We start from the raw sequence: 27,266 nt of genomic DNA, 5'->3' as shown, positions 1-27,266 counted from the left end.
TTTTGAATTGTTGCTATTTTTAGAATATTTTTAAAAATCTCACGTACCCCTTGGCATACCTTCAAGTACCGCCAGGGGTACGCGTATCCCCATTTGAGAACCACTGTGCTAGAAAATGCCCAGCGCGCTCTGCTGGACTCGTAGCCGTAACCTTTGCCTCCAACCCACACACTGCAGATAGCGCCATCAAACTTTGTATTTATTACCATAGAAAAGGCGGGGATCTACTGTATCTTTGTCAGTGTTTTAATGTTGCAGCTTCTCAAAAAAGGCCATCAATTGGATGATGTTAGTACCTGGCTAAATAAATAATTGAATTGAATTATATTTACAGTTGCGATCAAAATTATTCAACCCCCACACAATTTTGGTGTTTTAGCAAAATTGGTTCATAGGCCCAAAGAGTTCCAGTTTTGTCTCATCACTCCATAGAACAGTTTCCCAAAACCTTTGGGGTTTGTCCAAATGATTTTTGGCATACAGGAGTCTATTTTCTTGTGCCTGGTAGTCAGAAGTGGGGTGCGCCTGGGAATTCTGGCATGGAGGCCTTCATCTCGTAGTGCGCGCCTTATTGTCTGGGACGAAACCTGCGTTCCCCCCTCTGCAATGTCCTGTTGTAGTTCCTAAGCTGTTACCCGGCGGTTTTTCACCACTGTACGCTTCAAATACCGGACAGCAGTTGCACACAGCATCCTCTTTCTACCACGCCCAGGTAGTGTTTCCACTGTGCCTTTAGCTTTAAACTTGCGAATTATGCTCCCTACTGTGTCTCTTGGAATGTGTAATGTCTTTGCTATTTTCTTATATCCATATCCTTTCTTATGAAGAGAAATTACCTCCTCTCTTGACTTCTTTGACCACTCCCTGGACTTCACAATGTTGCAAATACACCATTGACCATCTACAAGAAGCTGAGCGTCACAGTCTTTTTCAATCAGTTTAATTGTTGCTCGTTATGGTTTGAATCACATCTACAGGTGTTTTCAAGACCTGATTGAAAAAACCTTATTCAAATTCTGTTCTCAAGAGTTATGATATTCAAAGGGTTGAATAATTTTGTCAATGAGATATTAAGAGAAATGACACTGTTTGGTATGTTACAAAATATATTGTTGTAATTCAAGTTGCATTTGTCTATTTAATGCTTCTTTATTTGATATGTCTATAAACAAAATACGGAATAAATGTCCAACTTGCTAAAACACCAAAATTGTGTGGGGGTTGAATAATTTTGATCACAACTGTATATAGCGGTTTTCTCGAGGGACTCAAAGCGCTTTATATAGTGAAACCCAATATCTAAGTTACATTTAAACCAGTGTGGGTGGCACTGGGAGCAGGTGGGTAAAGTGTCTTGCCCAAGGACACAACAGTGACTAGGATGGCGGAAGCTGGAATCGAACCCAGAACCCTCGAGTTGCTGGCCAACCGAGCCCCAGCAATATATTTTTGTGATTATTTTTCTTTTTCTTTTTTTCTCTGAAAGGTGCATCAAATGAAAGCCATCACGTTCATTCCTTCCCCAAAACCAGCCTGCAAGGTATGGTGAACGCACAAGACTACAATAAACAAGTTACTCAATCATAAACAGTACTTAAATAACTAACATGTGCAAGGCTAATAAGATTAATCAACCAATCAATGTTTATTTATATAACCCTAAATCACAAGTGTCTCAAAGGGCTGCACAAGCCACAACCACATCCGTGGTACAGAGCCCACGTAAGGGCAAGGAAAAACTCACCCCAGTGGGACGTCGGTGTCAGTGACTATGAGAAACCTTGGAGAAGACCGCATATGTGGGCAACCCGTCCGAAAGCAATGGATGTCGAGCAGCTCTAACATGATATTATGAAAGTCCAGTCCATAGTGGATCTAACATAATAGTGTGAGAGTCCAGTCCTTAGTGGATCTAACATAATAGTGAGAGTCCAGCCCATAGTGGATCCAATATAGTAGCGAGAGTCCCGTCCATTAGAGATTCACGGTTTGCGGTCTCATCCGCGGAGTCCACGGATAAACCGCGGGTCGGGCGGGTGACATAACGAAAAAATACATTTTAATTAGATTCGGGCTGGTGGCGGTTGAACCATCCGGAAATATTTGATATAAATGGTTCTGGGATGGGTATCCTTTGCCATTCAAAGAGCCATTTTAGACCCGTGTCATAAAGCGAAGAAGACAATAGGAGTCGCTATTATTTTCTAGAATGACAGCCGGCAGCCACCCAGATAATAAGTATTAGGGCGTGCTATGAAGTCATTGGCTTTGTAGCCTTCTACAACATATATGATCTGCTTGGCAGTTCAGCAACATGTTGTATACGGCTTCCGCGGCAACACGCACACGACTGCAAGGCATACTGGGTGACACAGAGTACACTAATGGTTGTGATATAAACAATTTTAACACTCTTAGTAATATGCGCCACGCTGTCAAGCCACACAATACAAGATTGACAAACACATTTCGGAGAACATCCTCACAGTAACACAACATAAACGCAACACAACAAATACCCAGAATCCTTTGTATCCGTGAGACTGCCTGACTATTTTATACACCCCGCTAGCAGCAGTTAAGCTTTTCAATCTGGCCCGCCGGACATTCCCAAATCATTTGTTTAGATGTCTAAGATGGGATGTGTAGCTGCCATTATGATGTGCACTCATGTTTTCTAATGACCGGAAGTCTTCAACTATGCAAAGTACCGCATTTTTGGACTATAAGTCACAGTTTTTTTCATAGTTTGGCCGGGGGTACGACTTATACTCAGGAGCGACTTTGGTGTGAAATCATTAACACATTCCCGTAAAATATCAAATAATATTATTTAGCTCATTCACGTAAGAGACTAGACGTTAGGGGTGTGGGAAAAAATCGATTCGAATTTGAATCGTGATTCTCACGTTGTGCGATTCTGAATCGATTCTCTTTTTTTTTTTTTTTTATCGATTTTTTTATTTATTTATATATTTTTTATCAATCCAACAAAACAATACACAGCAATACAATAACAATGCAATCCAATTCCAAAACCAAACCTGACCCAGCAACACTTAGAACTGCAATAAACAGAGCAATTGAGAGGAGACACAAACACGACACAGAACAAACCAAAAGTAGTGAAACAAAAATGAATATTATCAACAACAGTACCAATATTAGTTATAATTTCAGCATAGCAGTGATTAAAAATCCCTCATTGACATTATCATTAGACATTTACAAAAATAAAAAAAAGAACATAAGTGTCACAGTGGCTTACACTTGCATCGCATCTCATAAGCTTGACAACACACTGTGTTCAATGTTTGCACAAAGATAAAATAAGTCATATTTTTGGTTCATTTAATAGTTCAAACATATTTACATTATTGCAATCAGTTGATAAAACATTGTCCTTTACAATTATAAAAGCTTTTTACAAAAATCTACTACTCTGCTTGCATGTCAGCAGACTGGGGTAGATCCTGCTGAAATCCTATGTATTGAATGAATACAGAATCCTTTTAAATCGGGAAAAAAACATTTTTCAATCGAGAATCGTGTTGAATTGGAAAAAAAATTGATTTTGAATTGAATCGTGAACCCAGGAATCGATATTGAATCGAATCGTGGGACACCCAAAGATTCGCAGCCCTACTAGACGTAGGGCTGCGAAATCATGGGATTTAGCGATTAGGAGTGACAGATTGTTTGGTAAACGTATAGCATGTTCTATATGTTATAGTTATTTGAATGACTCTTACCATAATATGTTAGGTTAACATACCAGGCACCTTCTCAGTTGGTTACTTATGCCTCATATAACGTACACTTATTCAGCCTGTTGTTCACTATTATTTATTTATTTTAAATTGTCTTTCAAATGTCTATTCTTGATGTTGGGTTTTATCAAATAAATTTCCCCAAAAATGCGACTTATACTCCGGTGCGACTTATGTATATGTTTTTCCTTCTTTATTATGCATTTTCGGCGGGTGCGACTTATACTCCGGAGCAACTTATACTCCGAAAAATACATTATGACCTAGTTACGGTAATATGGTAATACAATTAGTCACTATGGTCATCAAATTAGTTACTATAGTCATCTAATTAGTTGAAATACGGGTGTCAGGGACAGATTTTATTTAGATTTAAATATCGGTCCCGTACATTTAAACAATAGACATTACACATTACAAACAAAAATAGCAAAAAGACATCATACATGACCAACACATTTACAGGTCTGTCAGACAGGTCGGCCGGGCCTGCTGTTTAGGGCGGCTATAGCTGCAGGGATACGGCTTTTCCTGATGCGGAAGGAGATTTTTCCAACAAAGTTCTAAAGCTTAGTGATATACTACTGTGGTTCTCAACCTTTTTTCAGTGATGTACCCCCTGTGAACATTTTTTTAATTCAAGTACCCCCTAATCAGAGCAAAGCATTTTTGGTTGAAGAAAGAGAGATAAAGAAGTAAAATACAGCACTATGTCATCAGTTTCTGATTTATTAAATTGTATAACAGTGCAAAATATTGCTCATTTGTCTTTCTTGAATTATTTGGAAAAAAAGATATAAAAATAACTAAAAACTTGTTGAAAAATAAACAAGTGATTCAATTATAAATACAGATTTCTACACATAGAAGTAATCATCAATTTAAAGTGCCCTCTTTGGGGATTGTAATAGAGATCCATCTGGATTCATCAACTTAATTCTAAACATTTCTTCACAAAGAAATAAATCTTTAACATCAATATTTATGGAACATGTCCACAAAAAATCTACCTGTCAACACTGAATATTGCATTGTTGCATTTCTTTTCACAGTTTATGAACTTACATTCATATTTTGTTGAAATATCATTCAATAAATATACTTATAAAAGATTTTTGAATTGTTGCTATTTTTACAATATTTAAAAAAAAAGATCTCACCTACTCCTTGGCATACCTTCAAGTACCCCCCGGGGGTACGCGTACCCCCATTTGCGTACCACTGATATATCAGGTATATCAGATTGTAGGTGGGGTTTTTTCTTTTACCCTTGGCGTTTAATTTTTTTTGCATTTTGCTTGATTGTATTATATGTGGATGGAGAGGGGGTGTGATGTTCATATGTTGTCAATATTCAGTGTTTTATCCTTCATAGTTAATATTGTAAATCCAACATTCTTTATTTTCATGTACATTCTGGGTGTCTCATTCAGTAAAACAATGTTAAATGCCATTCCGTTTTTTAACGTTTTTAGCTTTCAATCATTATTGTGAGATTTTGTATTAGTGTTCCTAAAATTCTGATATACCGTATTTTTCGGACTATAAGTCACAGTTTTTTTCATAGTTTGGCCAGGGGTGCGACTTATACTCAGGAGCGACTTATGTGTGAAATTATTAACACATTACCGTAAAATATCAAATAATAGTATTTAGCTCATTCACATAAGAGACTAGACGTATAAGATTTCATGGGATTTATCGATTAGGAGTGACAGATTGTTTGGTAAACGTATAGCATGTTCTATATGTTATAGTTATTTGAATGACTCTTACCATAATATGTTAGGTTAACATACCAGGCACCTTCTCAGTTGGTTATTTATGCCTCATATAACGTACACTTATTCAGCCTGTTGTTCACTTTTCTTTATTTATTTTAAATTGCCTTTCAAATGTCTATTCTTGGTGTTGGGTTTTAGCAAATACATTTCCCCAAAAAATGCGACTTATACTCCAGTGCGACTTATATATGTTTTTTTTTTCTTCTTTATTATACATTTTCGGCGGGTGCGACTTATACTCCGGAGCAACTTATACTCCGAAAAATACGGTACTGGCCCCCAGACACATGTTTTCTGTAAATTTGGCCCCGAGTCAAAATAATTGCTCAGGCCTGGTATAAGGTTAACACCGATGATCTTTTCAGCAGTCCCAATTAGGGTAGTACAGTTCCCCGCGGTGCTAATGAATTGAAAATTGTACTATACTGCCTTAGAAAAATCACGCTATTTTTTATTTTTTTTTCCACCGGCTTGCTGCCGTGCGGCGGTGGCGTACAAAGCCGAGGAGCATGTTGAGTGTGTCAGCGCGCACACACTCACAGAGCGCACAAGCAGAAACAGAGTGGAGATGAAAAATGGCAATAAAAGGCAATTCTACTGGTCAATAAAGAGGGCGCATGAAGCACAAATACCTACATATTGCGCTTCATGCTCCCTCTTTATTGACCAGAAAAACTATCCATCGAGGTGACGCTTTAAATACTGACGCGCCACTCTGCAAGCAGTGCTTTAAAAGCATGCCTTGCCAAAGATGACATCATTAACGTATTACAATCCTTGCTTCGAACTGAGGTAAACATTTAAATAACAATCATCAAGGCCTACACAATGACTTCAAAGGTTATGTAGTTAACTAGCTCCCCAGCTGTGCACATATGGATAGATAGATAGATAGATAGATAGATAGATAGATAGATAGATAGATAGATAGATAGGTAGGTAGGTATTTATTGAATTCCTGCAGTAGAGTTCCCTCAGGAAAATTAAAATTCCAGCAGCAGTGTACAGAATTGTGATCGAATTTAAAAAGAAAATAATGGGGGTATAAATGGAAACAAAATTTAAAAATAATGCAATAAGAATAAAAAGCAACAATGCGAATACAAATATAACAGTAAAATAAGAATATAATAAGAGAATCTAGGCAGTCGTGACCTTGTTATGAAAATGTATTGCAGTGTTATTGTTTTGCATCCCATGTCATCCTAGTACCCTCCCTTCCCCCCAGAGAGGAGTTGTACAGGCTAATGGCATGTGGGACAAGGGAGTTTTTTAGTCTTTTTGTCCTGCACTTGAGATGAAGCAGTCTAGCAAGTATATGTCAAGTAGACGCACACACAGCTGCAAATACTCGCAGAGTCCAAACCGCCCACGTAGCGTCAACTAATGCAAGTGAAATGACTGAACTTTGTGACAAATTGCTACAAATTGTGCATAGTCTTTAACAATGTGTGCTTTACCTGCTACATGTCTTATCTGTGTACTTTGAACTATTAGTATTTATTAATGATTTTATTCGTCTTAAAGCACAAACCAAGAGTGGCAGACATAAATCGTGAAGCATTTAATATAATGTCAGTAATGCTTCTTATTATATTCTAACCTAATCGTAAATTATAGTAGACTATATCAATCAATCAATCAATGTTTACTTATATAGCCCTAAATCATATGAAATTAATACCATTGTAAATTTTTCCTGGAGACCATCCCATCTCCGCTCGGGATGGTTTCCTACTGGCCCCACTATAGACTGGACTGTCACTATTATGTTGGATCCACTATGGATTGGACTTTTACAGTATTATGTTAGACCCACTCGACTTTCATTGCATCCGGTCTCCTCTGGGACCAAACCTGAAGGGAGTCCTAAAAGGTAAACAAAAATATATACATTGTATATATGTTATATATTATATATATTAAATATATACAATGTATATATTTCAGAGTCAAAACCGCCAATGTAGCATCAACTAATGCAAGTGACATGACCGAACTTTGTGACAAATTGCTACAAATTCTGCTTTATCTTACAATGTGTGTTTTACCTGCTACATGTCTTATCTGTGTACTTTGAACTATTAGTATTTACTAATGATTTTATTCGTCTTGAAGCACAGACCAAGAGTGGCAGACATAAATCTTGAAGCATTTAATATAATGTCAGTAAAGCTTCTTATTATATTCTAACCTAAACCTAAATTATGGCAGACTATATGAAATATAAACCATTGTACATTTTTCTTGGAGACCATGCCGTCTCCTCTTGGGATGGTCTTCTGCTGGCCCCACTATAGACTGGACTCTCACTATTATGTTAGATCCACTATGGACTGGACTTTTACAGTATTATGTTAGACCAACTGGGACTGGACTCTCACATTATTATGTTAGATCCACTATGGACTGGACTCTCACACTATTATGTTAGATCCACTATGGACTTGACTCTTACTATTATGTTAGATCCACTATGGACTGGACTCTCACACTGTTATGTTAGATCCACTATGGACTGGACTTTTGCAGTATTACGTAAGACCAACTGGGACTGGACTCTCACACTATTATGTTAGATCCACTATGGACTGGACTCTCACACTTTTATGTTAGATCCACTATGGACTGGACTCTCACACTATTATGTTAGATCCACTATGGACTGGACTCTTACTATTATGTTAGATCCACTATGGACTGGACTCTCACACTGTTATGTTAGATCCACTATGGACTGGACTTTTGCAGTATTACGTAAGACCAACTGGGACTGGACTCTCACACTATTATGTTAGATCCACTATGGACTGGACTCTCACACTTTTATGTTAGATCCACTATGGACTGGACTCTCACACTATTATGTTAGATACACTATGGACTGGACTTTCACACTATTATGTTAGATCCACTATGGACTGGACTCTCACACTATTATATTAGATCCACTATGGACTGGACTCTCTCACTATTATGTTAGATCCACTATGGACTGGACTTTCACAATATTATGTCAGACCCACTCGACATCCATTGCATCCGGTCTCCCCTAGAGGAAGGGGGGTCACCCACATCTGCGGTCCTCTCCAAGGTTTCTTATAGTCATTCACATTGACATCCCACTGAGTTGCGTTTTTCCTTGCCCTTATGTGGGCTCTGAACCGAGACACTTGTGATTTAGGGCTATATAAATGAACATTGATTGATTTAACAAGAAAAGCCCAATTTATATAATGCCTTTTATTTTTTGTTTTAATCTTCTAAAATTTGAGTGCAATAAGAATTATATAATTAATGCAGCGTAAGATTTGTTGTCAAATTTAAGCCAAGAAATCTCTTTTTTCATGATCCCCTTTATTTTGATAAGTATCGAAATACATTTTGGTACCGGTACCAAAAATGGTAAAAATTTCAAGCCTTGTCCTGATTGTTGCAGTCTGTGTCTGTCCAGCTTGGTTACTGGTTAGTTTGAGCTACTGTTGCATGCTAATTGGTTTTCTTTTTTTAAATTGAGCTGACGGAAGAAGAGTTAATTGCTATAGTAATGACCGGGTCGTTACTCGCACATCTCTATGGCGAAGAATGTCACATACCAAGCTGCAGTCAGTCCCGGCGCCAGGGTGAGGGGGAAGGATTTTGCATGTTGCACCCCGGGCGCTGCCACCTAGAACTGCTACCTTTGGGCAGACGCTATAGGCTGCTAAAAGCGGGCACAAATAGACTAAAAAACAGTTTTTGCCCAAGAGCCATAGTAGCATTAAACCGGCACTGAGTGAGCACAATGTGTCCGTCATGTCCTCATGTGTCATGTCTTTTTTTTTTTTTTTCGGACTATAATGTTATGATCCGCTTCCTGGATCATCACATATTCTTGTTTTGTTCCATTTTGGTATCACATCCTGTTGTTTGACGTCCTTAGTTCCTGTCTGTTCTGTCACCATGGTTGCATTTAGTTCCACCTGCTACTCGCTGTTAACGCACACCTGTTATTCTTGATTACTGCCTTAATTAAGCCTGCCCCTTTTGTTCATTCTGTCTCGGATCCTAATTTGCTTAACACGCAACAAGTGACGACTTCTATGTCTATACTCGCTAGTTTTTGTGCTACGCCTTGTTTTTCCCTAGTTCTCATGCTAGTTGTTTTTGTTTTCCCTTTTTTGTGCCTTTGTGCCAAATGTAGTGTTTCTGTTTGTTTCCCTAGCTCCCATGCTAGCGCCTTTTGTTTTCCTTATCTGCCTAGCACCAGTGTTTTTGTTGTAGCCTGTTTTATTAGTTAAATAAATCTTTATTTCTTACCTTACGCTGTGTTCTTGCCCGATGCATCCACAGAAGAACAAATCCGGCATCACTATGCCCTTCAAGCGTCACTTATAATGTGCAATAGTGTTATATGTGTATATGTATATATGTATGTATATATGCATGTGTGTGGATATACATATACATGTATATAGATACTTATCTTCTTTTCTATATATTTTTTACTATTTATATTACCAAATTGTGTATGCACCTTAGGGGATCTGCTCCAATTTCGTTGTTCTTTCAACCTGTTCACTGCAATAATGACAATAAAACTCTATTCTATGTTGGCCACTTTGTTTTAAGCGTGGCGCGACGAGTGTGTCCGTCCGACACCATTCTGAGGAATCTGTTCAGTCACGCACACAAAACGTCCTGTCAGTGTGTTCTACTAATGTTAAAAATGTGTTGTTTTTTTCCTGTTCACTGTCAGGTAAAGACAGATGAAAGTTCTGAGGTGACTGAGATGACTCGCATCTGCGCCCCTCCACCACCTTCTCCACAACAACAACAACAACAGCAACAACAACAACAACAACAACAACTACAGCAGCAGCACCACCACCACACACAACTGATGCTGGCTGGCTCCCAGCTGGCAGGGGTAAGGAAGCACAGCGCAAGTGCAAGTAGAGCTTTTCCTCCATTCCAAGGTGTCTTTAGTGCAGCGGTGTCCATACGTTTTCAAAATCAAAATCATGTGGGAGCCATTTTGATATTTTTCATTTTCAAACCCAATAAAATACATAACGTATTTTTCGGACTATAAGTCGCAGTTTTTTTCATAGTTTGGCTGGGGGTGCGACTTATACTCAGGAGCGACTTATATGTGAAATTGTTAACACATTACCGTAAAATATCAAAGAATATTATTTAGCTCATTCACATAAGAGACTAGACGTATAAGATTTCATGGGATTTAGCGATTAGGAGTGACAGATTGTTTGGTAAACTTATAGCATGTTCTATATGTTATAGTTATTTGAATGACTCTTACCATAATATGTTACGTTAACATACCAGGCACCTTCTTAGTTGGTTATTTATGCCTCATATAACGTACACTTATTCAGCCTGTTGTTCACTATTTTTATTTGTTTTAAATTGCCTTTCAAATGTCTATTCTTGGTGTTGGGTTTTATCAAATAAATTTCCCCCAAAAATGCGACTTATACTCCAGTGCGACTTATATATGTTTTTTTCCTTCTTTATTATGCGTTTTCGGCAGGTGCGACTTATACTCCGAAAAATTTGGTAATATGTTAAAAAAAAATTGGCAACACTCAAATCTTTAGATCAGCTTCAGATCAGTCTGTCGATATAAAGTTACATTTGTATATTGTTATGCCTTTTTTGTTAAAAAATAAAACCCGTTTTTTTTTTTAATTAACACCCTCCCCAACGCCTTTATTTTTCAAAGTGGAATATTTGCCAAAAACATGGACCTGGGATAGGTTGATTGGCAACACTAAATTGGCCCTTTTGTGTGAATGTCGTCTGTCTATCTGTGTTGGTCCTGCGATGAGGTGGCGACTTGTCCAGGGTGTACGCCGCCTTCTGCCCGAATGCAGCTTTGATAGGCTCCAGCCCCCCCCCCCCCCCCCCCCCCCCCCCCAAGAGGGAAAAGTGGTAGAAAAAGGATAAATAGATATTTGTTAAGTAATTAAGAGCCTTGTAATTTAATTTGGCCCCTGAGGCAATATCAATTTAGCATTAGAGCTGGCCCGCCGGTGTTATACAGCGTCGGTGCCGCTGTAACACCGCGTTCACCGCTAATACTCATACTTGCCAACCCTCCTAATTTTCCCGGTAGACTCCCGAAGTTCAGTGCCCCTCCCAAAAATCTCCCGGGGCAACCATTCTCCCGAATTTCTACCGATTTCCACCAGGACAACTATATTGGGGGCGTGCATTTAAGGCACTGCCTTTAGCGTTCTCTACAACCTGTCGTCACGTCCGCTTTTCCTCCATACTAACAGCGTGTCACATAATATTTGTGGCTTTTACACACACACACACACACACACACGCACACGCACAAGTGAATGCAAGGCATACTTGGTCAACAGCCATACAGGTCACACTGAGGGTGGCCGTATAAACAACTTTAGCACTGTTACAAATATGCGCCACACTGTGAACCCACACCAAACAAGAATGACAAACACATTTTGGGTGAACATCCGCACCGTAACACAACAGAACAAATACCCAGAACCCTTTGCAGCACTAACTCCTCCGGGAAACTTCCAGCAAACTGACCAATAATTAACGATTTATTCATGCATTTTCTCTTGCTACTTCAAGGCTTGAATGTTTGGTTCATTCATTAATGTTATTTTATTTTCAAATGTATTACTAGCCTGTGGAACATTTTTTATATTTACCTCAGAAGATTGCAAATAGAAAAAAAGGCATAAAAGGTTTATTTAAATTTTATTTGATATGCCATTGATATTTTTTTAATTATTATTATTATTGTTTGAAACTGGATTTTGCATGTCACTAAAGTTATATAAGCCTCGCTTGTTCAATATTTAATGCAAAACTTGTTTGGGTCCCTATTAAAAGGTTAATTTGTTCAACATTGGCCCGCGGCTTTTTTCCGTTTAAAATTTTGGCCCACTCTGTATTTGAGTTTGACACCCCTGCTTTAGTAGGTCAATAGTTCAAAACAACACTGACTTTAATTCATTATTATTTTTTGGGCCAAGACAGTTTAAATAGAAAAAAATCCCACTAAAATTTTTAAGGATCCAAAAGGGCTCACGCATGAAAGTGTTTAAAATACCGTATTTTCTGGACAATAGGGCGCACAAAATGATAAGGTGCATTAAAGGGGTCAGATTATTATTATTATTTACTTATTAATGTAAAACACTTCCTTGTGGTCTACATAAGATGTAATGGTGGTTCTTTTGTCAAAATGTCGCATAGATGATGTTTTCCAGCTCATCTTTAAGCCGCTCTCTGACCGTTTTGTGGGCGGTTTTATTTACATAGCTCACTTTTGGCAGCGTCTTCTCCCCGTCTTCTTTGTTGTAGCGGTGTAGCGTGCAAGGACGGGAATGGAAGAAGTGTCAAATTAGTTTAAAAAGAAAAAATCCCACTAAAACGTTTAGGGATCCAAAAGGCCCCACGCATTAAAGTGTTTGAAATACCGTATTGTCTGGACAATAGGGCGCACATGATTATAAGTCGCGCTGCCGATGAGCGGGTTTTATCAGGTCTATTTTCATACAAAAGGCGCACCGGATTATAGGGCGCATTAAAGGAGTCATATTATTATGATTTATTTCTAAATGTGAAACACTTCCTTGTGGTCTACATAACATGTAATGGTGGTTCTTTGCTCAAAATGTTGCATAAATGATGTTTTACAGACCATCTTCAAGCCGCTTTCTGACCCTTTTGTGGGCAGTCTTATTTACGTGGCTCGTCTTCGGCATTTTTGTTGTAGCAGAGTAGCGTGCAAGGACGGGAGTGGAAGAAGTGTCAAAAGACAGTTTAAAAAGAAAAAAATCCCACTAGAATGTTTAGGGATCCAAAAGGGCCCACGCATAAAAGTGTTTAAAATACTGTACTGTCTGGTCAATAGGACGCACTGGATTATAAGGCGCACTGCCGATGAGCGGTTCTTTTCAGGTCTATTTTTATACAGAAGGCACACCAAGGGGTCGTATAAATTTTTTTCTTTTTTAAATGTAAAACACTTCCTTGTGGTCTACATAACATGTAATGGTGGTCACAATGTTGCACAGATGATGTTTTACAGATCATCTTCAAGCCGCTTTCTGACCGTTTGGTGGGCGGTCTTATTTACGTGGCTCACCTTCGACATCTTTGTTGTAGCGGTGTAGCGTGCAAGGACGGGAGTGGAAGAAGTGTCAAAAGATGGAGCTGGGCTGTTAAAAAATGATCTATGTGCCGGAAATGTCCCCCGGGGTACACTTTGGACACCTTTAGTGCTCTGCCTCACTGAACACTAATTTTGGTCTTTTTTTGCCTTTTTTCTTTTTTGCTTCCCCTCAGCTTGCCGCTCTCCTCCCTGCCCAGCAGCAGCTGCTACTCCAGCAGGCGCAGGCTCAGCTCCTGGCCGCCGCCGTCCAGCAGTCCAACGCCGCCCATGCAGCTCACGCCGCCGCGCAGCAGCAGCAGCAGCAGCAGCAGCAGCAGCAGCAGCAACAGCAGAGCCAAACATCTCAGCAACAGGCAGCCAAACAGGAGCAGTCCGTGCAAGCTCCGCCTCCACCGCCGCAGCTGGCACTGTCTCAGCCAATCCAGCTCACAGCCCAGGTAGCAGCCGCTAATCGGCTTCAGAGCACCTTTTAAAACGTGCACGTGTGCAGGAGATGTTCTAAACAACATCCTGTGTGGCGTTGTAGGACATCCAGCAGCTACTTCAGCTCCAGCAGCTGGTTCTCATGCCTGGCCACGCGCTCCAGTCCCCAGCCCAGTACCTCCTGTCACAGTCCCCCCAGACTCAGCAGCAGCAACAGCAGCAGCAAGGTAAGTTGGCCTTCTCTTTCTAGACTCGCTGCTTCTCTTCGCATCTTCCCTCAGCTCCGTTTTCTCCCCTCAGCTTTGCTCTCGACGCCAAATTTGATTCAGCTACCTCAGCAAAGCCCGGCGGGACTGCTGACGACGCCGCCCCGCCTGGGCCTCCAAGCACAGGTAGGCAATGTGTGTGAAAACAGGCAGAACCTGCTGAGCTCCAGTGGAACAAGTGAGGCGTTTTTAATGGATTTAGTCCAAATACGCTGCTACGTCTTACAGGCTTTAAAATCACCAATCAACTTTAGACAATAGGAAGAAAAAAAGTCAAAAGCAAAGAGACAGAGCAGATATTGAAAGAGTAGAACATCGGTGTCAAACTTGTTTTCATTCAGTCAAGGCTGCCGTTAGAGGCCCGCTTGTAACAGTAAATAATTAATGAATTTGCCTATGAATTTAAATATGTTTTTAAAAATTTAGATCGATCAGGGGTCCACAAACTTTTTGACTCGGGGGCCGCATTGGGTTAAAAAAAATTTAGCCGGGGGCCGGGCTGTAAAATAAATATCAGGTCAGGAATCAACACAGAGGCTATTTTCCCAGGTTTCCCTGCTCTTCAGGGGATTTTATAATAACACAGGCTCCAGCACCCCCCGTGACCTCGAAAGGGCTAAGCGGTAGAAAATAGATGCATATATAATACAATCCCCTGAAGAGCAAGGAAACCTGCTAAACGGGGATTTTAGAATAAAATATGTAATAAAATCCCCCGAAGAGCAGGGAAATCTTCAAAACACACTTGTAAGGGTGAAATAGCATCTGTGTTTTTTCCTGACCTAACGTAAATTCCGCTCTCCCCCGGTATTGAACAACGTATAACGGATAAACCACAGTAAGCTGGACTATGTATATATATATATATATATATATATATATATATATATATATATATATATATGTATATATATATATATATATATGTATATATATATATATACATAGTATATATATATATATATATATATATATATATATATATATACATATATATATATATATATATATACAGTATATGTCTTGATTGGATTATCCAGAGAATAGTGCTCGATACCGTGGTAGAGCGCAATATGTATCAGGATGATTGATGATTGAGGGAACCCCTCATGAAACAGTTCTGTTGAGATGAAGTAGTCTTGTGATTTTTCCCACACCTACATATATACAGTATATATATATATATATATATATATATATATATATATATATATATATATATATATATATATATATATATATATATTCCGAGTGCAATGATGTCACATTATCAATGGGAAAATGCATTTTTAAACAATATGATTTGCCTTAGCGGCTAGGAGACACCGAGAGTATCAAGCAGTAGAAAATGGATTAGAAAGGACAGGTTTAAAAAAATAAAAATACAAAAATAAAAATCAAATTCAAATATTTTAACTTGGGACTTCCAACGGGCTAGATTTTGGACACTGGTCGGCCAGATGCAGCCCATGGGCCGTAGTTTGGGAACCTCCGACGTAGATGGTAAAAAAAATCTGTGGATTTTGCCACTGTTTTTCACAGGAAAAAAACTGGCAGCTTAGTTGCCAGACTTTTACTGTAAAATATATGGTGTTTTTTAAATTATTAGTATTTAAAAATTTACGTAAAGAGTAAAAAAAATCTGTGTATTTTACCACAGTTTTTTACAGGAAAAAAACTGGCTGCTTAGTTGCCTGACTTTTAGTGTAAAATATATAGTGTTTTTTTTAATTATTAGTATTTAAAAATTTACGTAAAGAGTAAAAAAATCTGTGTATTTTACCACAGTTTTTTACAGGAAAAAAACTGGCTGCTTAGTTGCCTGACTTTTAGTGTAAAATATATAGTGTTTTTTTTAATTATTAGTATTTAAAAATTTACGTAAAGAGTAAAAAAATCTGTGTATTTTACCACAGTTTTTTACAGGAAAAAAACTGGCTGCTTAGTTGCCTGACTTTTAGTGTAAAATATATAGTGTTTTTTTTAATTATTAGTATTTAAAAATTTACGTAAAGAGTAAAAAAATCTGTGGATTTTACCACTGTTTTTTACAGGAAAGAAACTGGCAGCTTAGTTGCCAGACTTTTACTGTAAAATATATGGTGTTTTTTAAATTATTATTATTTAGAAATTTACTTAGAGTAAAAAAAAAATCTGTGGATTTTACCACTGTTTTTTACAGAAAAAAACTGGCAGCTTAGTTGCCAGACTTTTACTGTAAAATATATGGTGTTTTTTTTAATTATTAGTATTTAAAAATTTACGTAAAGAGTAAAAAAAATCTGAGTTTTACCACTGTTTTTTACAGGAAAAAAACTGGCAGCTTAGTTGCCGGACTTTTACTGTAAAATATATGGTGTTTTTTAAAATATTAGTATTTAAAGATTTACGTAAAGAGTAAAAAAAATCTGTGGATTTTACCATTGTTTTTTACAGGAAAAAAACTGGCAGCTTAGTTGCTAGACTTTTACTGTAAAATATTTGGTGTTTTTTTAATTATTAGTATTTAAAAATTTACGTAAAGAGTAAAAAAATCTGTGGATTTTACCAGTTTTTTACAGGAAAGAAACTGGCAGCTTAGTTGCCAGACTTTTACTGTAAAATATATGGTGTTTTTTAAATTATTATTATTTAGAAATTTACATAGAGTAAAAAAAAATCTGTGGATTTTACCATTGCTTTTTACAGAAAAAAACTGGCAGCTTAGTTGCCAGACTTTTACTGTAAAATATATGGTGTTTTTTTAATTATTAGTATTTAAAAATTTACGTAAAGAGTAAAAAATAGCTGTTGATTTTAACAGCGTTTTTTACAGGAAAAAAACTGGCAGCTTAGTTGCCAGACTTTTACTGTAAAATTTATGGTGTTTTTTTAATTATTAGTATTTAAAAGTTTACGTAAAAAGTAAAAAAATAGCTGTGGATTTTACCACTGTTTTTTACAGAAAAAAACTGGCAGCTTAGTTGCCAGACTTTTACTGTAAAATATTTGGTGTTTTTTTAATTATTAGTATTTAAAAATGTACGTAAAGAGTAAAAAAATCTGTGGATTTTACCACTGTTTTTTACAGGCAAGAAACTGGCAGCTTAGTTGCCAGACTTATACTGTAAAATATATGGTGTTTTTTAATTATTATTATTTAGAAATTTACATAGAGTAAAAAAAAATCTGTGGATTTTACCATTGTTTTTTACAGGAAAGAAACTGGCAGCTTAGTTGCCAGACTTTTACTGTAAAATATATGGTGTTTTTTAAATTATTATTATTTAAAAATTTACGTAAAGAGTAAAAAATAGCTGTTGATTTTACCAGCGTTTTTTACAGGAAAAAAACTGGCAGCTTAGTTGCCAGACTTTTACTGTAAAATATATGGTGTTTTTTTAATTATTAGTATTTAAAAATTTACGTAAAGATTAAAAAAATCTGTGGATTTTACCACTGTTTTTTACAGGAAAGAAACTGGCAGCTTAGTTACCAGACTTTTACTGTAAAATATATGGTGTTTTTTTAATTATTAGTATTTGAAAATGTACGTAAAGAGTAAAAAAAATCTGAGTTTTACCACTGTTTTTTACAGGAAAAAAAACTGGCAGCTTAGTTGCCAGACTTTTACTGTAAAATATATGGTGTTTTTTAAATTATTAGTATTTAAACATTTACGTAAAGAGTAAAAAAAAATCTGTGTATTTTACCACTGTTTTTTACAGGAAAAAAACTGGCAGTTTAGTTGCCTGACTTTTAGTGTAAAATATATGGTGTTTTTTAAAATATTAGTATTTAAAAATTTACGTAAAGAGTAAAAAAAATCTGTGTATTTTAACACTGTTTTTTACAGGAAAGAAACTGGCAGCTTAGTTGCCAGACTTTTACTGTAAAATATATGGTGTTTTTTTAATTATTAGTATTTGAAAATGTACGTAAGGAGTAAAAAAAATCTGAGGATTTTACCACTGTTTTTTATAGGAAAAAAACTGGCAGCTTAGTTGCCAGACTTTTACTGTAAAATATATGGTGTTTTTTAAAATATTAGTATTTCAAAATTTACGTAAAGAGTAAAAAAAATCTGTGGATTTTAACACTGTTTTTTACAGGAAAGAAACTGGCAGCTTAGTTGCCAGACTTTTACTGTAAAATGTATGGTGTTTTTTTAATTATTAGTATTTAAAAATTTACGTAAAGAGTAAAAAAATAGCTGTGGATTTTACCACTGTTTTTTACAGAAAAAAACTGGCAGCTTAGTTGCCAGACTTTTACTGTAAAATATATGGTGTTTTTTAAATTATTAGTATTTAAAAATTTACGTAAAGATTAAAAAAATCTGTGGATTTTACCACTGTTTTTTACAGGAAAAAAACTGGCAGCTTAGTTGCCAGACTTTTACTGTAAAATATATGGTAACATATTCCCGCTTGAAGCCAAACCACCGCCAGACGATAGACCCCCTGCTGTTTTTCTTGGGAATTAATTCTTCCTTCATTTGTTACCAGATGCGCACCTTCTTTCTCTTGTATTACCACTCGCACCACAGCTAACGTTACCCATGCCGCTACCTCTCTGCTCCACGAGTGTGTATACCTGTAGTACGTATGTAAAAAGGTGAGCTTGTTTTACATCTCTGTGAGAAGGAGAGACAGGAAAGAATGAGAAGAGCCTGTAGTGTAATGACCGCAGCTAAAAACAACTGCGTGAGAACATATACTCAAATATCACGATATAGTCATTTTCTATATCGCACAGGGACAAACCCGCGATACATCGTTTATATCAATATATCGCCCAGCTCTAGTTTGACCTGTCACTACTTTTTAATAAGAAGATTTATTTTAGAATGCGCTGTTGGTAGACACATAAATAACCCCCATGCCACAATTTGGACTCCTCAGGTTAAGACTTTACCATGTGATTCTGTAAAGTAGCGGATGAGGTGTGACCCGGCTGGTTGTGTTAAAGATCAGCATACAAAGAGACAAACATCAGTCTTCGCAGAGACGCAGTAAACTAACGTCTGAATGCTCTGTCACACGAGGGCATGATGCATACATGCTTTATGCACAGAGGCGGCGAATGCAAATGGGCGCGGCGGCGGCCTAAGTCATGCATGATGCGCGCTCAATTAGTTGGCCCCGCCGATGCTGACTGGTACTCTGCTTTGACCTTTGTCATATTGCTGCTCGGAATACAACACATGCGAGATTTTGTGCATACTCAGTGGCCTAGTGGTTAGAGTGTCCGCCCTGAGATCGGTAGGTTGTGAGTTCAAACCCCAGCCGAGTCATACCAAAGACTATAAAAATGGGACCCATTACCTCCCTGCTTGGCACTCAGCATCAAGGGTTGGAATTGGGGGTTAAATTACCAAAAATTATTCCCGGGCGTGGTCATCGCTGCTGCTCGCTGCTCCCCTCACCCCCCAGGGGGTGATGAAGGGTGATGGGTCAAATGCAGAGAATAATTTCGCACACCTAGTGTGTGTGTGACAATCATTGGTACTTTAACTTTAACTTAATCATGATGATTCCCAGCTCATCACCACATGGGTATAGATGGGGACCGTATTTGGTACTTTGATAGGAACAGACCAAATTCTGTCAGTACTACTAGGTATCGAGTCACATGAAATCAAACGCTGCCATATTTCGATACCTTTAGTGCTAGCCTAGTGGTTAGCGTGTCCGCCCTGAGATCGGTAGCTTGTGAGTTCAAACCCCCAAAGACTATAAAAATGGGACCCATTACCTCCCTGCTTGTTACTCAGCATCAAGGGTTGGAATTGCGGGTTAAATCACCAAAAATGATTCCCGGGCGCTTTCACCGCTGCTCCCCTCACCTCCCAGGGGGTGAACAAGGGTGATGGGTCAAATGCAGAGGACGCATTTCACCACACCTAGTGTGTGTGTGACAATCATTGGTACTTTAAGTTTAACTTTTTGTGTCGTCCTCGCTAGTTTCGGGTCCTAAACGGCTGTCGGATTGTCCCAACTAGAGTGGGTACTTTAACTTTTACTTTAACTTGTTGCACGGAACGTCACCTCCGGTTGCAAGCTTGTCACGTTCCAAAGGAAACTGCAGCTCACGTAAACAATCGTAGTTTTTATAATCAGCCAGTTTATAAATGCAACATTAAAAAATACAAATATATTATCAAATAATAAACATTAATAAACACAAAAGTTCCGCTGTCAATTCCCAGGTATTGCAAATTGGTAGTGTATCGGTTCAAATGTACTTCTAGTGGGATAATGAGTGTTCAGCGTCCACGTATATTTTGTCCATCTTCACGTTGTTGTCTCTGCTTTGTGGGCGGGACCACAGAGAGAGAAGAGCACTGACGGCGGTGGTGGCGGCATCAGCAGATCCTCCATCGTGGCCATGGGAGGCAGCACTGTGGCACCCATGGGAGTCTCATCAGTCTCGGCCGGCAACATGGCCGCATCCCTGAACGCCGCCTTGACTCCCGGCGGTCACGGAGCTCACATCGGAGGGGAGGAGCCGAGCGACCTGGAGGAGCTGGAGCAATTTGCGCGGACCTTCAAACAACGCCGCATCAAGCTGGGATTCACCCAGGTAAAAGAGATCAACCCCCCCCCGGCGCGCATGAAAGTGTGTATAAAGATGTTCTGAACCCTTGTGCGCTCGCCAGGGCGACGTGGGCGTGGCCATGGGGAAACTGTACGGCAATGACTTCAGCCAGACCACCATCTCCCGCTTTGAGGCCCTCAACCTGAGCTTCAAGAACATGTGCAAGCTGAAGCCTCTGCTGGAGAAGTGGCTGAGTGACGCAGGTGACCAAACTTTGATTTTGTGCCATTGGAATCTTAAAGGCCTACTGAAATGAAATGTTCTTATTTAAACTGGGATAGCAGTTCCATTCTATGTGTCATACTTGATCATTTCGCGATATTGCCATATTTTTGCTGAAAGGATTTCGTAGAGAACATCCACGATAAAGTTCGCAACTTTCGGTGCTAAGAGAAAAGCCCTGCCTTTACCAGAAGTCGCAGACGATGACAACACATGTTGATGGCTCCTCATATATTCCCATTGTTTTTAATGGGAGCCTCCAACAAAAACAGCTATTCGGACCGAGAAAATGACAATTTCCCCATTAATTTGAGCGAGGATGAAAGATTCGTGTTCGAGGATATTGATAGCGACGGACTAGAAAAAAAGTTTTTAAAAAAAACGCGATTGCATTGAGACGGATTCAGATGTTTTTAGACACATTTACTAGGATCATTCTGGGAAATCCCTTATCTTTCTATTGTGTTGCTAGTGTTTTAGTGAGTTTAATATTACCTGATAGTCTGAAGTGTACGTCCACGGCCGGGTGTTGACGCGAAGTGTCTCAGGGAAGTCGACGGCACCTGTATGGGCGATACAAGCTCAGCTGATATCCGGTAAGAAGCGACTTTTTAACCACAATTTTCTCACCGAAACCTGCTGGTTGACATTCGGTTGGGATCCATAGTAAAGTTTCACCTCCGTGAATTTTAAACAAGGAATCACCGTGTGTTTGTGTGGCTAAAGGCTAAAGCTTCCCAACTCCATCTTTCTACTTTGACTTCTTCAATATTAATTGGACAAATTGCAAAATATTCAGCAACACAGTTCTCCAAAATACTGTGTAATTATGCCGTTAAAGCAGACGACTTTTAGCTGTGTGTGTCCGCAGCGCTCATATTCCTAACAGCCCGTGACGTCTTGCGTACACGTCCTCATTACGCGACGTTTTCAAGAAAAAACTCCCGGGAAATTTAAAATTGCAATTTAGTAAACTAAAAAGGCCGTATTGGTATGTGTTGCAACGTTAATATTTCATCATTGATATATAAACTATCAGACTGCGTGGTGGGTAGTAGTGGGTTTCAGTAGGCCTTTAAGGTCCAAGCTTACATTACACTCAAATTTTTACTGCTTACCTTTGGTAAGTGCCAGAGTGAGAAGCGGTTTTAAATTAATTTGCGTCCCGGCGGCAATTCAAAGAAATGCGGTATATTGGATTTATTTTTTAGTCAGTCATTGGTGGAGCTAAGGATATTTGAATATTGTTTTTAATATTGTGCAGCACTTTGGAAACATTTATGTTGTTTGAATGTGCTATACCAGGGGTCGGGAACCTTTTTGGCTGAGAGAGTCAAGAAAGCCAAATATTTTAAAATGTATTTCTGTAAGACCCATATAATATTTTTTTTAACACTGAACACCACTGAACGTGTGCATTTTTAAGTAAGGCCAACATTTCTAGAGTATAATAAGTCTCTTATTCTTTGGAATAACATTGTTATTCTGATGCTAACTGTGGAGGGGATGTGGCCTGCTGGCCTGCGGGCCTGCAGCGAAGCAGGGTGTGCCAGGACCGGCCTCGAAATCAGCGACAGGTGCGTAGATGGCCCATCTGGGCCTTGTTATCTAATCACCTGTCGCTCTGTTATAAGCAGCAGCCAGAAGGAGAGACGGGGTTGAAACTGGAGCCAGAGCGCGAGCGAGACCGAAAGAGAAAAAGGCAATTGCTGGAAAGCAACTGAGAGACTTATTGAAAAATAAAACAATATTGTAACCCTGAAACAGGCTCTCATGTCGGTGCTTGGTGGTCTGAAGAACCCCCAAGAGGGCAAGCCCCACACTAACCAATAATAAAAAAATTACTTCTTACCATTTACGCAACTTCTTGAACATAAAAAAGCATGATAATGTTTTATATTTGGAACGTTATTTTTAACAAGTGGATGAAGTGGCGACTTGTCCAGGGTGTACACCGCCTTCCGCCCGATTGTAGCTGAGATAGGCGCCAGCGCCCCCCGTGACCCCGAAAGGGAATAAGCGGTAGAAAAAGGATGGATGGAATTATTCATTACTTATCGTGTCAAGCGATGTCAGCTCAGATTTATCCAAGAGCCAGATGCAGTCATCAAAAGTGCCACATCTGGCTCGCGAGCCATAGGTTCCCTACCCCTGTGCTATACAATTAAAGTGGATTGGATTGGATGTTGACGGTCATCATGCGTCTTGTTCCTGCGTGCAGAGTCCATGGCGGTGGACAGCATGCTGCCCAGCCCCTCCACCCTCTCCTCCCCCCTGCTGGGCATGGAGGGTCTCGCAGGCCGACGCCGGAAGAAGCGCACCAGCATCGAGACCAACGTGCGGCTCATGCTCGAGCGCAACTTCAGCACGGTGAGTAGAGCCGCGCTCCCCCCGCAGGCGTCCGCTCCTTCCCGCCGCGCTCACCTCACCTGGCCCCCTCAGAACCAGAAGCCCACCTCGGAGGAGATCCTGCTGATGGCGGAGCAGCTCAACATGGAGAAGGAGGTGATCCGCGTTTGGTTCTGCAACCGCCGGCAGAAAGAGAAGCGCATCAACCCGTCCACCAGCAGCACGCCGCCGCTGCCCGGCCAGACCTCGCCCGCCGTCATGCACAAAGCCCCCTGCTACAGCCCGCACATGGTACGGCCCACCCCCCCTCCCTCCAACGTGGCTTCTCCCTGACATTTCTCTCCATCCAGATTGCCAGTCCAGGTGTGTCCCAGGGCAGCAGCAGCCTCAGCACAACAGGTGAGCTGTAATTCATGTTTGGCCTCGTCACTCATTTATTAAAGCTGGGCCCGAAAGAGGCCGGCGGCGAGATGAAAAGTGTTGATGAAACGCCGCGCCGTCAAATGACTTCTCCGAGAGGAAGTCAACATTGATTTTGCGGTTGACAACAACATGAGCGACGACGGCCGCGTCGGCTCTCCTCGCACGTGAGCGACGAGCTGACAGCCGGCGAAAGATTGCACTTTATTAGCCGCCAGAGAGCGGCTGACAACAACAAAACTTGCCCATTATTACTTCCTGCTTCCGCACGCCGCTCTAATCGCTCTTTTTCTTCTCCTCAAGCTGCCACTTTGTCCCCGTCGGCGTCCTGCCCCATGACACCTGTCAGCTCCACCGCCGCAGGGTCTTCTTCTTTGACTCCGCCCCCTCACAGCACAGCCAGCCCCGCCCCGCCCGGTCTCGTTACTCATGGGCTCAACACTGCGTGAGTACTTTGACTTCTAAAGTACAAACCCCGGTTCCAAATGAGTCGGGAAATTGTGTTAGATGTAAATATAAACGGAATACAATGATTTGCGAATAATTTTCAACCCATATTCAGTTGAATATGTAACAAAGACAACATATTTGATGTTCAAACTAATAAACATTTATTATTTTGCAAATAATCATTAACTTTAGAATTTTATGCCAGCAACACGTGACAAAGAAGTTGGGAAAGGTGGCAATAAATACTGCTAAAGTTGAGGAATGCTCATCAAACACTTATTTGGAACAACCCACAGGTGATTTTTGGTGATTTAAGCCCCAATTCCAACCTTTGATGCTGAGTGCCAAGCAGGGAGGTAATGGGTCCCGTTTTTATAGTCTTTGGTATGACTCGGCCGGGTTTTGAACTCACGACCTACAGATCTCAGTTTATTCTGTTATTTTATGACTTAGAGCAGTGGTTCTCAAATAGAGGTACGCCTGGGGGTACTTGAAGGTATGCCAAGGGGTATGTGAGATTTTTTTTAAAAGATTCTAAAAATAGCAACAATTAAAAAATCCTTTATAAATATATTTATTGAATAATACTTCAACAAAATATGAATGTAAGTTCATAAACTGTTGAAAGAAATGCAACAATGCAATATTCAGTGTTGACAGACACATTTTTTGTGGACATGTTCAATAAATATTGATGTTAAAGATGTATTTTTTTGTAAAGAAATGTTTAGAATGAAGTTGATGAATCCAGATGGATCTCTATTACAATCCCCAAAGAGGGCACTTTAAGTTGATTACTTCTATGTGTAGAAATCTTTATTTATAATTGAATCACTTGTTTATTTTTCAACAAGTTTTTAGTTATTTTTATATCTTTTTTTCCAAATAGTTCAAGAAAGACCACTACAAATGAGCAATATTTTGCATTGCTATACAATTTAATAAATCAGAAACTGATGACATAGTGCTGTATTTTACTTCTTTATCTCTTTTTTTCAACCAAAAATGCTTTGCTCTGATCAGGGGGTACTTGAATTAAAAAAAATTTCACAGGGGGTACATCACTGAAAAAAGGTTGAGAACCACTGACTTAGGAGGTGCAAGAAATAAGATTTTTTTTTTATAGAATGTACACCAGCACAGATATGTACAAATTGGAAACATGTCCAAGACTAAAAACAGGAAGAACTTTGGTGCGTAACTGAAGCACCTTTAAAAAAAATGTAACTAGACAAGCTTAAACCAGTTCCTCTCAAATAGCGGGGTGGAGGGCGTGTGACCCCGGGGGACTTGCTTGATCAGTATCGTGCTTCAAACGTGCTCATTGACTTCCTCATTTTGATTTAAAAAAATTAATGAATCAGCACAAATTGTTTTATTCATTTTTTTCCACTCATTTTTTTGTAGGTTACATTTTTTGTACAGTGTATTGTGCTCCTCGGTTAATGTTGCTGATCCATCAATTTCAATTTATTATTACCTGTTGAGGTTTTTTTTTTTTTTTTTCAAATCGGTCAAAACATTTTTGTAGTTTAAATGTATTTATTTATTTTTTATTTATTAATTTTTTATTTCAGGCAAATGTATGCCTTTTATTTTCTGCCACAAACTCAAAAACTTGTTAAACTTATTCTTTGTTATAAGTTGATCTTTATTTCTTCCGATGTTGTTTTTTTCTTAATTAATTCAGGCAGGTGAAATGTCTGCGAAAAGGCGGAAATTCACGTTTTCTCAAGTTTAATTTTCATGTCAAATAATCACTTTTTTTGATGAAACAATAATAAAAACACGATCTAAACAAGGCTAATTGAACTCTCGCCTCAGCGCCAGTGACTTGCAGTTTCTCTTGGCTCAACGCCGTACTCGCACTGAGTCGTGGGACGCTGACACAATCAGGAGCACCGATAGGTATACGACTTGAGGGAGCGGGGCCACAGGATAGCGTTGCCAAATGGGAAATTAGTTATTTGCATGCATGTTGTAGAATTTTACATTCAATCAATCAACCAAAGTTTACTTATATAGCCCTAAATCACGAGTGTCTCAAAGGGCTGCACAAGCCACAACGACATCCTCGGCTCAAAATCTCACATCAGGGCAAGAAAAAACTTACATGCTGACCATGAGAAACCTTGGAGTGGACCGCAGATGTGGGGACAACATGATTTAAAGGACTACTGAAATGAGATTTTCTTATTCAAACGGGGATAGCAGGTCCATTCTATGTGTCATACTTGATCATTTTGCGATATTGCCATATTTTTGCTGAAAGGATTTAGTAAAGAACATCGACGATAAATTTTGCAACTTTTGGTCGCTAATAAAAAAGCCTTGCCTGTACCGGAAGTAGCAGACGATGTGTGCGTGACGTCACTGGTTGTAGGGCTCCTCACATCCTCACATTGTTTATAATCATAGCCTCCAGCAGCAAGAGCTATTCGGACCAAGAAAGCGACGATTTCCCCATTAATTTGAGCGAAAATGAAAGATTTGTGGATGAGGAAAGTTAGAGTGAAGCACTAAAAAAAAAAACGAAAAGAAAAGGCGACGGCTCCAGACTGCAGCAGTGGGAGCGTTTCAGATGTAATTAGACACATTTACTAGGGGTTTATTTTTTTAATTTTTTTATTTGTCATGAAAAAGGGAGGTTTTTGTCATGAAAAAGGGAGGTTTTTGTGGTTGGTGCACTAATTGTAAGTATACATTGTGTTTTTTATGTTAATTTAATAATTAAAAAAAATATATATGTATATATATATATTTTTTTTTTTTTTTAATAAAAATGAATAAAAAAAATATTTTGCGGCCCGGTACCAATCTGTTGGGGACCACTGGCGTA

General features: G+C 39.0%; 1 protein-coding gene across 1 annotated transcript in view; it reads left to right on the top strand.

Moving 5' to 3' along the window:
* LOC133552153 (POU domain, class 2, transcription factor 2-like) overlaps positions 1–27,266 on the top strand; it is a 33,883-nt gene that overhangs the window by 5,632 nt on the left and 985 nt on the right. The window contains exons 4-13 of the mRNA XM_061899508.1: positions 1,487–1,540; positions 13,892–14,155; positions 14,245–14,368; positions 14,442–14,533; positions 20,720–20,971; positions 21,048–21,189; positions 23,430–23,578; positions 23,651–23,848; positions 23,908–23,956; positions 24,281–24,422. Of these exons, the coding sequence (XP_061755492.1) occupies positions 1,487–1,540; positions 13,892–14,155; positions 14,245–14,368; positions 14,442–14,533; positions 20,720–20,971; positions 21,048–21,189; positions 23,430–23,578; positions 23,651–23,848; positions 23,908–23,956; positions 24,281–24,422 (1,466 nt within the window). The remainder of the gene's footprint in view (positions 1–1,486; positions 1,541–13,891; positions 14,156–14,244; positions 14,369–14,441; positions 14,534–20,719; positions 20,972–21,047; positions 21,190–23,429; positions 23,579–23,650; positions 23,849–23,907; positions 23,957–24,280; positions 24,423–27,266) is intronic.

The sequence above is a fragment of the Nerophis ophidion genome, linkage group LG04 (assembly GCF_033978795.1).
Source record: "Nerophis ophidion isolate RoL-2023_Sa linkage group LG04, RoL_Noph_v1.0, whole genome shotgun sequence".
Classification (NCBI taxonomy): domain Eukaryota; kingdom Metazoa; phylum Chordata; class Actinopteri; order Syngnathiformes; family Syngnathidae; genus Nerophis; species Nerophis ophidion.
Note: the sequence above shows the minus strand (reverse complement) of the source record. Positions and strands in the feature narration are given on the sequence as shown.